This window comes from Parasteatoda tepidariorum, chromosome 9 (genome assembly GCF_982258835.1).
Source record: "Parasteatoda tepidariorum strain Cologne lab strain chromosome 9, Ptep-v5.0, whole genome shotgun sequence".
Taxonomy (NCBI): domain Eukaryota; kingdom Metazoa; phylum Arthropoda; class Arachnida; order Araneae; family Theridiidae; genus Parasteatoda; species Parasteatoda tepidariorum.
The window spans coordinates 90884976-90898076 of record NC_141763.1 but is presented as its reverse complement, the minus strand read 5'-3'; the positions used below and the strand labels follow the sequence as shown (position 1 = coordinate 90898076).

The following is a 13101-nucleotide window of genomic DNA, read 5'->3' as shown; positions in this document are numbered from 1 at the left end:
ATTAATAAACTTTTATCCATTTAAGATTAATTACAGTCTAAAATATTTTGATTTCTTTGATTAATAATTACAATTACTTAAATAGCACTTTAATTATGTTGCATTAGAGCTGCATGGTTGGCTATTTTCAACGGTGTGGGAGATCATCCCAGAGGATGGTCTGAAGACATGCCATCACAATTTTGATCTTCTGAAAAAGGAGTGCCTCCCCAGCTTCAGAAACCAAACGACTTGAGTGCAAAGTTCAGCAGTGTATGGTAGAACGGTTTAAGGAGGACTGATACCACATGTACTTGGTCTTTTCGCAAGCTGATCAAAGTGGTCACCCACCTGCTCACTGAGTGCTGCCAGTGATGCTTGATTTCAGAGATAATGAAGTCAACTTGACTTTTATAAACGTTTCAAAGTTTCTAGATCTTTTGGTTCTAAAGAATTTTCTGATGCATTTTAAAATATATAAGTACATATTATATTTTTCCAAGGGTGCAGAAAATTCTAAAAGCCTAATATTTCATAATAACGAATTTTTTTTAAAATTTTTTTTTATTTATTGGAATCTTTAAACTAACAGCAACTTTTTCTAGTGACAATAGCTGTTTCAAAAGATTTTTGGAATGTAAAATTTATATATTGCTTAAATATTTTTATAATAATATTTTCTTTAAAAAACAAAAAAAATATTTAATTTGACACAATTTTTGAATAAACGGCAAAACTTCCATAAAGAAACACATATTTTTTTAAAATAAAGAATTTTGTAGCATGTTTTTTTAATTAGATGCAAAATTTTTCCAGGCCTGCCTAAATTTTATCGGAATGTCGTTTGCACTATGGGACACATTATGCGCCCCTGCATTTCTCTTTTTTTCAATTAAGAGTTATAAAAAAATTTTTTTTACTCGTATGTAATAATCAGCCAGTAATACACAAATCATAAAAGGAATAATAAGTAATATTCATGCTTACCATAAATACTATAATCTGTAATATTATGTTGATTTTTATCAATCCAACCTGAGAATTTGACTGAAAACATGTCAAGTAAAGCTTTACCAGACGTAGCATTAATTTCACATTTTCCATTTTCAGGTGGATCGTTAAGTGTCAAAAATATAGATGATATACCAGGAGTCATATTTGGTCTGATGCCAGTAGCTTTCACTGAAAATGTCCTGTAGCTTGAGAAAGTATGGTACAAACTTTGGTTCAGCCCAATTCTATCATAATCAACTGAAAAAAAAAAGATATTAAGTACTATATGCTCAATGAACATATCATTTGAGAATTGCATTGCTTGAAAATTTTGGGAAGTCAAAAGAGGAGTTTGAACATTGAAAATAACGATGTAAGTAGTTTTTTTCTTTTCTTGAAATAATATTGTAATGCCATAGTGCAAAAATCATGAATGAAATAACATACTTTTAAATGTTCTTTTGTTTGGTCAAAATGTGCACAAGAAATAGATTGGAACTAAATTAATAATCCTCTATGATTTCGGTTGAAACGTTTCTTTTATCTGGTTTTGAAAAAACCTCACATTTTTATATGCCAAAGTGAAACTTTTACATGCTCATACATTTATTTCGGAAACATACGCATGTACATATTATTCTGTTAAAAATTGACATTAGCAAAGCTCTATATCAGCAGAAACATTTTTATTTCAAGTTTAAGTACAATATATAATACAGAAGCATTAAACCCACAACTAAACACTAATATATTAAGTATTATTAAAACAGAATCATTAAACACAACTAAACGTCAATATAAAGCATCATTAATACAAAAGCATTGAACCAAACTAAATGTCACTATATTAAGCATTGTTAATACAGAAGCATTAAACTCAACTAAACGTCAATATATTAAGTATTATTAACACAGAAACACTAAACCCAACTAAATGTTAATATGTTACGTGTTATTAAAACAGAAGCATTAAACCCAACTAAGCATTGGAGTTATTTTGCATAGCTGATTGGTTTTAGAAGAACAAGCATTGGAATAATTACAGAGCATTATTTTTAACGAAGTAGTATTATCAGAAATATTAAATATCATTGGCTTTTCATACAATAGAGCCAATATTCGAATGCAGTAGATGGATCCAAAATTAAAAGGTTGTACTAAATTTATGCTCATTTACATTTTAAATTATCAATCATCTCTGTAAAGAAGCTGCATCCCAATTGAGTTTCTATTCGATTCATCACAGTGGATTCTTCACTATAGGTAGATTTGATTAAATAATTACATGCTGAGCAGGCATGTAAGAATAAAAAATGTATGCCATATTGGAACATTTGCATGACCTTGATCGTGTGGAACAATCAAATGTTCAACCCCTGTTGCGTACCAATATTGAGATAGATACTACGCTGCAGTTCTCCACCAGGTGAAGCTTTAAACCGTCTTATCTTGTACTGTACAGCCACTTTACTAAACCTAGACAGCATTTAAAATCATACAGCTGAAGATTTTAGAGACAAAAAAATACTCCAAAAGATATATAAAGCTTTATTTATTTAAATATAATTATTATATAACTTGATTAATAACCTACTTAAATAAAAGTTAAATATAAGTTAATCAAATTGGTAACATTACAACTACCAAAAATAAAGAAATAATAATAAATAAAAAGGTGGTAACGCACAAAGTTTTGAATTTGTTAATGAAACATTTGCAATCAAAAAGTATTGATTAAAATCAGCAACAAATAATTGCTTAATTTTACTCAATCATAATGGGACAATTTGAGCTGTTTGAAATTTTTATGTTAATTTGAAGGACACACCAAATCTTATTAGTACAATGTCTTATTGGTATTAAATAATGATTAAATGCAAAATATGAAACTGATTCCTAATTTTTATAGATATAATCGAGTGAACAAGAAAAGTTTTATCAATTTCAACAAGATTCCCACTTAATTAAAAGAAAAAAGTGATTTCCTTGTTTTCCAAGAAAATTTCAATGAAATTCCATATTTCCTTTCTGCTCCATCAATACTTGACAATACTCCATCCTGAACATATAATTTTTTTTCATTCAATAAGTATTGAAATTTAAATTTAATTTCATGACACACAAAAAAATAAAATTATGAACAAAAGCAATACTCATAATTTAAAAAATTGAAAACGCAATGTATTATAGTTTTTTAAAAAGCTACATCAGTCATACAGTCAGTCACCATATATCTTACTTGCAACCTCGAACAAGTATTAATTTATAGAGAAAACTTAATTTTCAAATGCATATTGAACTATAAATGTGATTTTACTTTAAAAAAAAAACTTAAATGCAACTTGGTAAAAAAAAAAGATTATTTATCATAAATTAATATTCTAATTTTCATAAATTTAAAAACATTTAGTATATTGTAAAAGAATTTTGTCAAAAAATAAACGCTAGATTTATTTACTTTAAATCTCTATGACTACTTATTGATATTATAAATTTTGAAATTCCAGGCTTTTTGCAAGATTTTTCCAGGTTTTGGCAAAAAATTGCATTATACATTAACTCTTTCCAAAAATATATTTTCTGATAATTTTAGGTTTTCTTCTAAAAGTGAGAATTTTATTAAAAAAATGAAACCATATACAGCAAACAATATTTTTAATGGTATTTAAAAGATAAAAATTCGAAAACAACAAACTAATGGTATGTTCCTCCCAATTTTCCAATTGTGTAAATTTTAGTGAGTCTAAATCAATCGCAGTAACTTCCCATTCGTAGTTTAGATCGCCATCACCACAGTCTTCTATGCATTCCACTTTCAATGGAATGAATGAATTGGAATTTATGAACATACCCTTCTCTCTGGGAAAGCAACCAATCTGTTTTTCACACCTGAAATGAAAACAAAAACAATTATTTTATATTTTACACAAGAAAAATAAGTTTTGTTATAAAATTTTAGATGAACATTGGGTAATTTGAACAAAAACTTCACCAAAGAATGGATTACTTGAACAAAATGCTTCCTGAACAGGGGTCTGTTTCGAAGAAATTTGGGTCCGTTAATGGACCCTTCACAAAATATCTTTTCATAAAAATGGACCCTTCACAAAATATTTTAACTTAAAAACGGACCCTTCACAAAATAACTTATCTTTTAATCGGACCCTTCACAAATTTGTTTATCTTCATTATTGTTTTGTTAATCGAATAAACTCTTTCCAGGAAGGGGGGGGGGAGAAAGACAGATGTAAGTAAACTAAATTCTGTCTTCGGCAGACACTTCTTCCTTTATTTGTCCAAAATGAATATTCTGGGTTCAGCAGTATAGGCTAAATACCAAATATTTATATGTTGCATCGCTAATTTAGTAGCTGCAATTGCTGTTTATTTTTAAAAATTTAATTTTTTTAATTATAATTTTACAGTTTTAAGCATACTCTTGTATGTCTTTACAATTTAAAAATTTCTTGAAAAAGTTTTTTTGAAATAACAGACCCTATTTGCACTAATTCACAGAAGCAGACCCTGGTTGAAAGAATGTGACTTAACATCTATTTTATATTCACAAATTACGAGTAATTTTTTCACAATTTTACAAAAACGGACCTTTCACAAAATGTCTGGACAGACCCCTGCTGAACAATGGCTCATGGGTCAGAATTTATATAAAACAATGGCTACTTTGACAAAATTTCCTCTAAAGAATGGATCATGTGACAAAAATTTCTATGGAAGACTTCAGAGTGTTCTTGCATTAGTTACTTATTGGTAAATTCTCATTTGTATTCTACCATTTTTTGGAATTAAAAAGTAAAAAAAATATTTTTTTTGTTAAACACAAATATTCCCTGAATAATGGATTCAGGGATTTTTTAAATAAAGAAATATTAAAAAACTACCTATCCAAATTAGCTTAGTAATCATTCAGAATGAAAAATAAAAATAAAATTTTAATGAATGCAAGATAGTACGCTCAAAATAATGATAAATAGGTGCTTTTTGAAAAATAAAAACTGCCTACACCAGTCCTCCTCTCCCTTCATTCAGAATCACACGTTTTACGTTTATTTATTTTTTTAAAAATAAAACTTAATCATAGCCACTTTACCTTCTTTTTAAAAAGTTATCTTTAGCAATGATACTATTGTACAACAGGTTAGTAATTTTCCAGATGAGGAAAAAGTGGCAAAATAAATAAATAAACACAGTCTAAAAAAATAAAAAAAATTTCCCCTCATTTTGAATTTTTTTATAATAAAAGAAAATAACATTCACTATATTAAAAAGAAAGGTATACTACTGATGATATTGATTTTAATTTTTTTATAATAAAAGAAAATAACATTCACTATATTAAAAAGAAAGGTATACTACTGATGATATTGATTTTAATTTTTTTATAATAAAAGAAAATAACATTCACTATATTAAAAAGAAAGGTATACTACTGATGATAATGATTTTATGTTTGTATCAGTTATGATTATTACTGTACATTTTCTGGAACGCTTGTTCTACCATTATTAGATGTACAATATGCAGCTCAATATCATACTATGAACATTTTTGAAGATATTTAAAAATACAGATTATGTTTTAAAATGTTAACATCCATGATTCCAATAGCATCCATAAGCACAATAATTAACAGTTGCAGGGGTGATTGTGAGCCCAAGTCGAAATTCCGGAAAATTTCTTGAGTAAGAATTTTTTTTTTTTTTAAATCGGAAAATTAGAAAAAAAAATTAAACAAGGTTTTTTCCTTTTTCTCAATACTTCTTAGTCAGGGTGCGTGGTCAAATTATTCAACAAAAAATAAGCACCTTTTAAGCACTCAAAAAATATTTTTAAGCACTTTAAAAAATATCATAACTAGGCAGGGTTGGAAAGTTTTTGACAATCGACGGTTTTATCTTGTTTTAACCGTTATGTCAAAAAAAAAGGTTTCGGCATTGTTTTTGACAATTGTCCAAAATTATGAAATTTTGAATCATATAAAACGAATAGCGTTTTCATACGCCACGGAGTGACTATACGCCGAAATAGATTGGGGTTGAATTAATTATGAAAACGTTGAATAGAACAATGTGAACCGCGTCTTTTTGCATAATTCGAAGCGAAAATCTAATTTTGAAAAAGGGAAAATTAAGCACTTTTTAAAAACTCCCAATGAAAAAAGCACATTTCAGGGCTTTTAAGAAACGAAAATCGAAAATAAGCACCTTGAAGCACTTTTTAAAAACGCTACGCACCCTGTTAGTTTACTTAAAATATATTTAAAATTGTACACATACCTATACCATTTACACATACCAATGATGACTTGGAGAAGTAATTGAAATTTACCAAGATGTCTTTCTTTGTTGAGTTTATGATTATAATAACTATTTACTGATAAAAAAATGAATATTAATCTTGAATATAAGCTGATAAAATATCTAGCTCTCCCTTACAAACAAATAAAATGAGTTTTTAAGTTCCACCTTTGAAAATTTGATTTCCGGAAACCTTTGTGATCAATGATTTTTTTAGACGTCTTAAGCTTCGATCTCCGGAAACTTCCGGATCACGGTTAGCGAAAAATCCGGAAATCCGGATTTTTTCCTGAGCACAATCAGCCCTGCAGTTGAAAATTAAGAGTCTCAAGAAATATAGAAAATAAGATGATGAATTTACTCACATAACTATTATACTAGGAAGTTTTTCTTTTACAACTTTCACAAATAAACGGCTTTCAGTGGCTCTTGTATCTTTTTTAATTACTCCCAGAATTTCATAGATTGCATCCCATGTCCAAAAACTACTGGTACTGAGTTCATAATCATTAGAAGCCAGATCCATTAAACCTAAACATTTTCATTCTTAATTTTTTTATACTAACAAAGAACAATACTTGAAATAGATTAATGAATGAATGAAGTTGAAGGCAAAATCAGAGAAACATTTCGTGCCTTAAAAACTTTTAAAAACCTTTGAATCCAACTATTCTTTTTTTGGGAAGATTATCTTAACTTAGTTTTTACAATCTTATGAACAAATTTAGTTTTTAATATTTTTAATGTAAAACTTTTAGCTCTTACTGGTTTGAAAACATTTTGAGTTAACTTTCCAGCAGCAGGCATGGAATCAGCAGCATAATCATTTTGGAGCAGCAAATATGTGTTTTTGGAGCATAATAAATTTGGTTCTTGGAGCAGATTAGAGCAAAAACCCTCTTTGGATTTAAAAACATATAAAGCATGTAAAATTGAGCACATAAATTACAATTTTATATAATCTCTAACAAAGCTTGGAATAAATGCATTATTAAGTAAATAAAAAAATGCAATGGAAACAGAACAAAGAATTACTTAAATAAACAAGGAATTACTTTTTTGTACTTTATTTCCATAGGCTTATGTACTTTATTTCCATAGGCATCATATTTAGAAAAATATGCATATAACAGAAATATGACAATATGTGAATAAAATTCTTATTTTAAATTAAACTTATTTACCACCACCAATAATGAAAACATAAATATAAAGTCGTAAATACAGAGTTAAATCTAGAAAAGGATTGCCTTGTTTGTCATTTTTTTGTTCATTACCAAATGGTTTTGAAAATTACAATATCTTTAACATGATGTTACTATGATATTTATAAAGGCTTCAGTAATTATGCGTGCAATAAATTAAAGCACATTTGTCAACTGAAGCTCTTTTGTTAATAAGAAGTAACATTTATTGTTATTTACAAATGTAGTCTAATATGACTGCCATCTTGATGCTCAAGTTATTGTATATTAAGATTGAAGGACAAAATTTTTGCTCCTATAGGTGATTTTTAATACTATAAAAAATAAAACTTATAGCTGTGTATTCTGATAAGCATAAACACAAAATTCTTTTAACATTCCGAACAGTGCATGAGATGTTATGGGGCTCTAAATGCAATCTATCACTTAATGCATGCTCTGTATATTAAGGCTGTTTTACGAAGACTACGTCGTAATATGAAATGATACTTTTTTTGAAAATAATATGCTATTTTTATAACTGCCATAGCTGCCAACATGGATAGAATAAAATCCAGTAGATTTTATGAAAATATATAAATTTCATGATAATTGTTGCATAATGTAATAAATATTTTACACATAGGGAATTTTATAGTCATCAAAATAGAAAAACTGCTATATTTTCCAGTTACGATTAACATTAAACATACTTGAAATGTTATCGATTATGTTAACTCACAATTTTGAATATTAATAGGCATTTAATTAATCAAAGATAGTAAAAAGATTTTTTTAATTAATTTAAAAAGAGAGCTCAGAATAAAAATAAACTGAACTTTTTAGAACAAAAAAAAGTTTTAAACTGATTTATATAAATGAGGTTCACTTTCTTATGTATTAGTAATACTTTTAAATATTTAATCAAGTAAGTAATAATCTGTAAAAAAATTCTATTTCAATAGGGATTTTTTTTAGAGAATTTACTCAATTTTAGGGAATTTTCTAAAATGTACAAAAACCAGGAGAATTTTAATTAAACCAGTAGACCAGGAGAAACTGGCAAAATCCAGTAGAGTTGGCACCCATGAATTGCTGTGAATTTGCAACTGTTACTCATGACTGTTACGTCAAGACTAACCTATCTAAAACCAGGGTTCGTTATTTTTTTGATTTAAACCGTTTTTTTTTTTTTATTTAAATCAGATTTTTTTGATTTTTTTTCAAACACATTGTAAGAACTTTAGTTTATGATTAAGAGTAGTTTATAAATGTTTAATCAAAATTAAATTCATATGAAAGCAATATTATAACAATATTTTAGAAGCTCTAACTTATTAATATAATTTTTCATTATAATACATAGCTTTGAATGCATAGCAACCATTTTGAAACAAATGCATAATTGAAATTTGAAGACTAGATGAAATAGAGAATTTAATGAAAGGGGTCTGTCTAGGTTTTTCTGAGAGGTATTTATTTTGTGAAAGTTTAGACATAATTTGTGAAAATTAAGAATAACATTAAAAAATCAACACAAAAATATGGATTTATTCGTTTCTTGCGAAACACAAAAATAAAATTTTAAAAAAAAGTATTTTGTGAAACTATCGTTTTTCCTAAAGTTGAATTTGTGAAGGTTCCCTAAGCAGTAGCAAATTTGGCTTGGGCAGACTCTTTAACAATTAAATTTAAGTATCAATTAGCAAACCATAATTTTAATTTAAAATTGTGTTTTTTTTTCTCTTGATTTTTAATATGACAAAATAAATGTAACAGATTGTTCTTATAAATGTAGTCACTCATCAATATTTTTATATTAAAATATTCATTTTTAATTCTATATCAAAATAGACCAGCTAAAAAAATTTTTAAAAAAATCTATGCACTCATTGGAATTTTTTTTCACAAAATTTCTTTATAGAAAATCTGATAATATCAAAGATACTGTAAACATATTATGAGAAAAAAAATACCAGTTACCAGTTAATAACTCTACTGCCTCAAATAGACTTTGAAAGGGACGAATGACACTATATCAGGAAAAAATATTTGAATTCATTATCCTTTTTTTTCTTTCTTTTTTTGGCATATTAGGGTATAATTCTTTTTAATATAACCCCAAGCTTTAGAAATATAAATTTTTCTCCAATAAAATATAATGTACATTTTAATATCATGCTGTTTCAATGAAAAAGTGGAATTTTAATTAAGATTATTCGCATTTTTTTTTCGAAATTCCTGTCTATTAATCACTTTGTTCAGCTATGCAAGTCTATATTAAGACAATATTAAATGCGTACTTTAATTTGCACTTTCAATCTCAAGAATCAAAAGATTTTTAAAAATGTAATTTCAAATGTGTTGGAATTTAACACACACCAAGAAAGAAAGTAAGTTCGTTAACTAAAATTAATTAACGCAGCAATTTATTTAAAATAAATTTTAAAACTAAGAAAAGAAAATAATAAAAGCATCAATAATTTAAAACATTGTTTCTTAACTTTTAAAATCAATATATATATTTAAAAAAAATCAGTTGATTTAAATCAATGATTTTTTTAAAAAAATCATTTGATTTAAATCATGATTTAAATCAAGCTGATTTAAATCAACTAACCCTGTCTAAAACCAGAGCTGTCAGCGCTTGTTTTGAAAATGGCGCAAAACGTCAATATGGAGAAATTTTGTGAAAATGAAAAGTGTTTGTGGTCTAATTTTTTAATATTTATAAACTAGCTCGAATGCTGCAAAAACTGATAATAAGGCAGTGATTTTGATAGTTTTCATCTAGGTGAAAAATGTTGCGGAATTGGCGAATTCAAATTAAGTTTAATGACTTTTAAAATATTTAATTTATGTGTCTGTTCTAAAGCCAAGATCATTCTTTCCATCAAGATTATATACATAGTTTAAAATTATCCCATTGCTTCAAGTGTAAGGCACTTAAACTATGGCTTTTTTAAATTTTCTTTAGGGACAGAGCTTCGGGAAAAAAAAGCGTTAAGAAAATATGCTAAATTTTATTACCTGGACCTTTACCAAAGCAGCCACCTTTGTAGTCTTCATCACTTATTGTAGATCTGTCTTCAATTGGCTTTGAAGGATTTTCAGATTCATATTCATGCTTTCCCGTTTCAGTTAAGGATTCACTGGTATCAAATCGAGAACAAAACCAAGTAATTTCAAAATTCTAAAATAAAAATAAAGAAATGACACACTTTTAAAGTTTAAAAATCATAATTTTCAATATTTGAATTTTATTTCCTATTTTCATTCCTGAAACATTTGATAAGATATCTATTTAAAATGTTAAATTATTTAAACAGGGTGCATAGCCAGGGTGCTCTCAACAAAAAATAAGCACCTTTTAAGTACTCAAAAAATATTTTCCAAGCACTATATACATTAACAAAACGCAAAATAATTTTAAAAGACTTTACCTGATCATGATGAAATAACTAGTTTCTGACAAAGAACTTTTTTCTTGATTATATTAGCCATTATAAAATGATCAAGAGATTTTTAGGTTTGATATCTGAGGGTGGAAAATGAAGCCTGAAATTGAGAATACCTTGCAAAATGCAGCAGAGTTGCACATGAGAGTGCAACAATCTCGCCGAAACCATCTCATAATACGTGGTGAAAATCGAAAAGACAGAATTCTCCTTTTCGAAAGAAAGAATTCTACTTTTCGAACCAATGAAAAAAGCACCTTTAAGGGCTTTTAAAAAACTAAAATAAGCACTTTTTAAAATCGCTACGCACCCTGTTAAATAATCTATATATTTCAATTAAAAAATTAAATATCTTTTTTTTTTGTTTTTAAAAATGTAATTTAAAAAAAAATTTATTTAAATTAAAAAAATGAAAATTTATAAATGTAATAAAAAATATTAAATAGTTATCAAACTTTTTAGAAAAGAAAATTAAAGACAAATTTATATTGATCCAGATGCGGCAGAAGGTGGACAGCCCATCATTACACTGCGAATACACACATGCTAAGAATTTTTTGTTAGTTTAAAAAGTGAATGAACTGAAACTTCAAAGAGGCATATTTTTTCCCTAAGGGCAAATCTGGTGGTTAACTTGTACTGTATCCAAGGTATTGAGTAATGCTTTTTAATTTAAGCATAACTTTGTTTTCAAAGGCACTTTTGAGATACGTACTTACCTTGTTAGCAGGGAAAACTGTAATGAAGATTTGTACTGCCAGGAAAGTTTAAGCTACAGTTTTTACAGAAATAAGTTCCACAAGTGGTTTGTAATAAGTTTATATATTTTATTATAAAATTTCAAAAAATAAAATAAATCATTAAAATACTGACAAAATTGTAGTAATGCATAAATATCACGTAGAATGTACGAGATTGAGTTATCGATTTCGAATTCTCTTCTAATAACTCCTTAGTAAATTCAAAATGCAAAAAAATAAACAAAACACCCTAAATAACTTTTTATCTAATGGTCGGATTTTTGAATTTTAGGACTCCATCTTCGAGAGGTTGACTGCAAATATGCTAATTAATATGTGCAGACAATATTTTAAATTAGAAAAATAGACACAAAAACGTACTTTCTTCATATAAACATACTTTTATTTTGACCGATTTTTATTCCTTATCCCAAACATTAAGGGGTGGCCGCAATTTGGGAAAGATGGTCACAAGTTTGGATCACTTAATGTAAATTTTGCTTTCTGCACATTTCATCATATCTCAAGAACTTTTTAAGAGAGTAGAAAATTTTTTGCAGACATTTATAAAATTCGTTTATCCCAAAATAATTCCATGCAAAAAGTAATTATTAATCACTGTTTAATAGTTTTTATAATTTTATTTAATACTGGTCAGTCTATTTTGAATTGTAAGGTATAAAGTTTTTTACATCATCTTAAAGAGTGTAATTTTATACGGTAAAAGGCAAAATATTAATAAAATTTGTCATATAGTTTGTTAGATATTGAATTAGAAATATCTGACCTTTTTAAAATTCAATTTTCCAAAAACGTAACATTTTGCCATAAAAAAATTTCTAATCTTTAAAAAAATTTTATATCTTACAATTCTAAACTTTTTCAATCATTACTAAATAAAATAATAAAAAGTTATTAAAAATTTTATTTTTATTACCTTTGGATAAATGAATTTTATAATTGTTTGCGCAATTGCGTTTTATAATTTTTGATTTCTTAGTGGATGAAGGTACTAAGTTGACTATCTGTGAGTGTTTTATGAGTGGAAGAAGGTTTTAAGTGCAATTTGCAAACATATTTCCATATCAACCATTGAAAACATTTTATTTTTTGCAGCATATTAAAATGCTAAGTCACAAACAGTTCATATGCGTGTCTAAGAGATATAGATATCACTGTATGGAAGCAGGCAGACAAGAAAACAAGAAATAAAGACAAAGCGTAACTTTCATTTTCTAAACGAAACTAATCTCAGTGGAGCTACAGCCCATGGTGGGCCAAGGTCTACTAAGCCCAATCCAGTTTTTATTGGACAGGAACAGGAACATTTCTAAGGTACAGGAGCAATCTGTTCTAAGTGTTAAGTCTCTAAGTATACTTTGTATGTATACTAAGTATACTTTGTAATGGTAGTATACTAAGTATACTACCA

The 13101-nt window shown here is 27.2% G+C and overlaps 1 protein-coding gene across 1 annotated transcript in view; it reads right to left on the bottom strand.

Moving 5' to 3' along the window:
- Positions 1 to 13101, bottom strand: part of LOC122269722 (uncharacterized) — a 93008-nt gene that overhangs the window by 50001 nt on the left and 29906 nt on the right. The window contains exons 15-18 of the mRNA XM_087152335.1: positions 10502 to 10664; positions 6653 to 6818; positions 3668 to 3861; positions 967 to 1230 (exon numbers count right to left, since the gene is read on the bottom strand). Of these exons, the coding sequence (XP_087008461.1) occupies positions 967 to 1230; positions 3668 to 3861; positions 6653 to 6818; positions 10502 to 10664 (787 nt within the window). The remainder of the gene's footprint in view (positions 1 to 966; positions 1231 to 3667; positions 3862 to 6652; positions 6819 to 10501; positions 10665 to 13101) is intronic.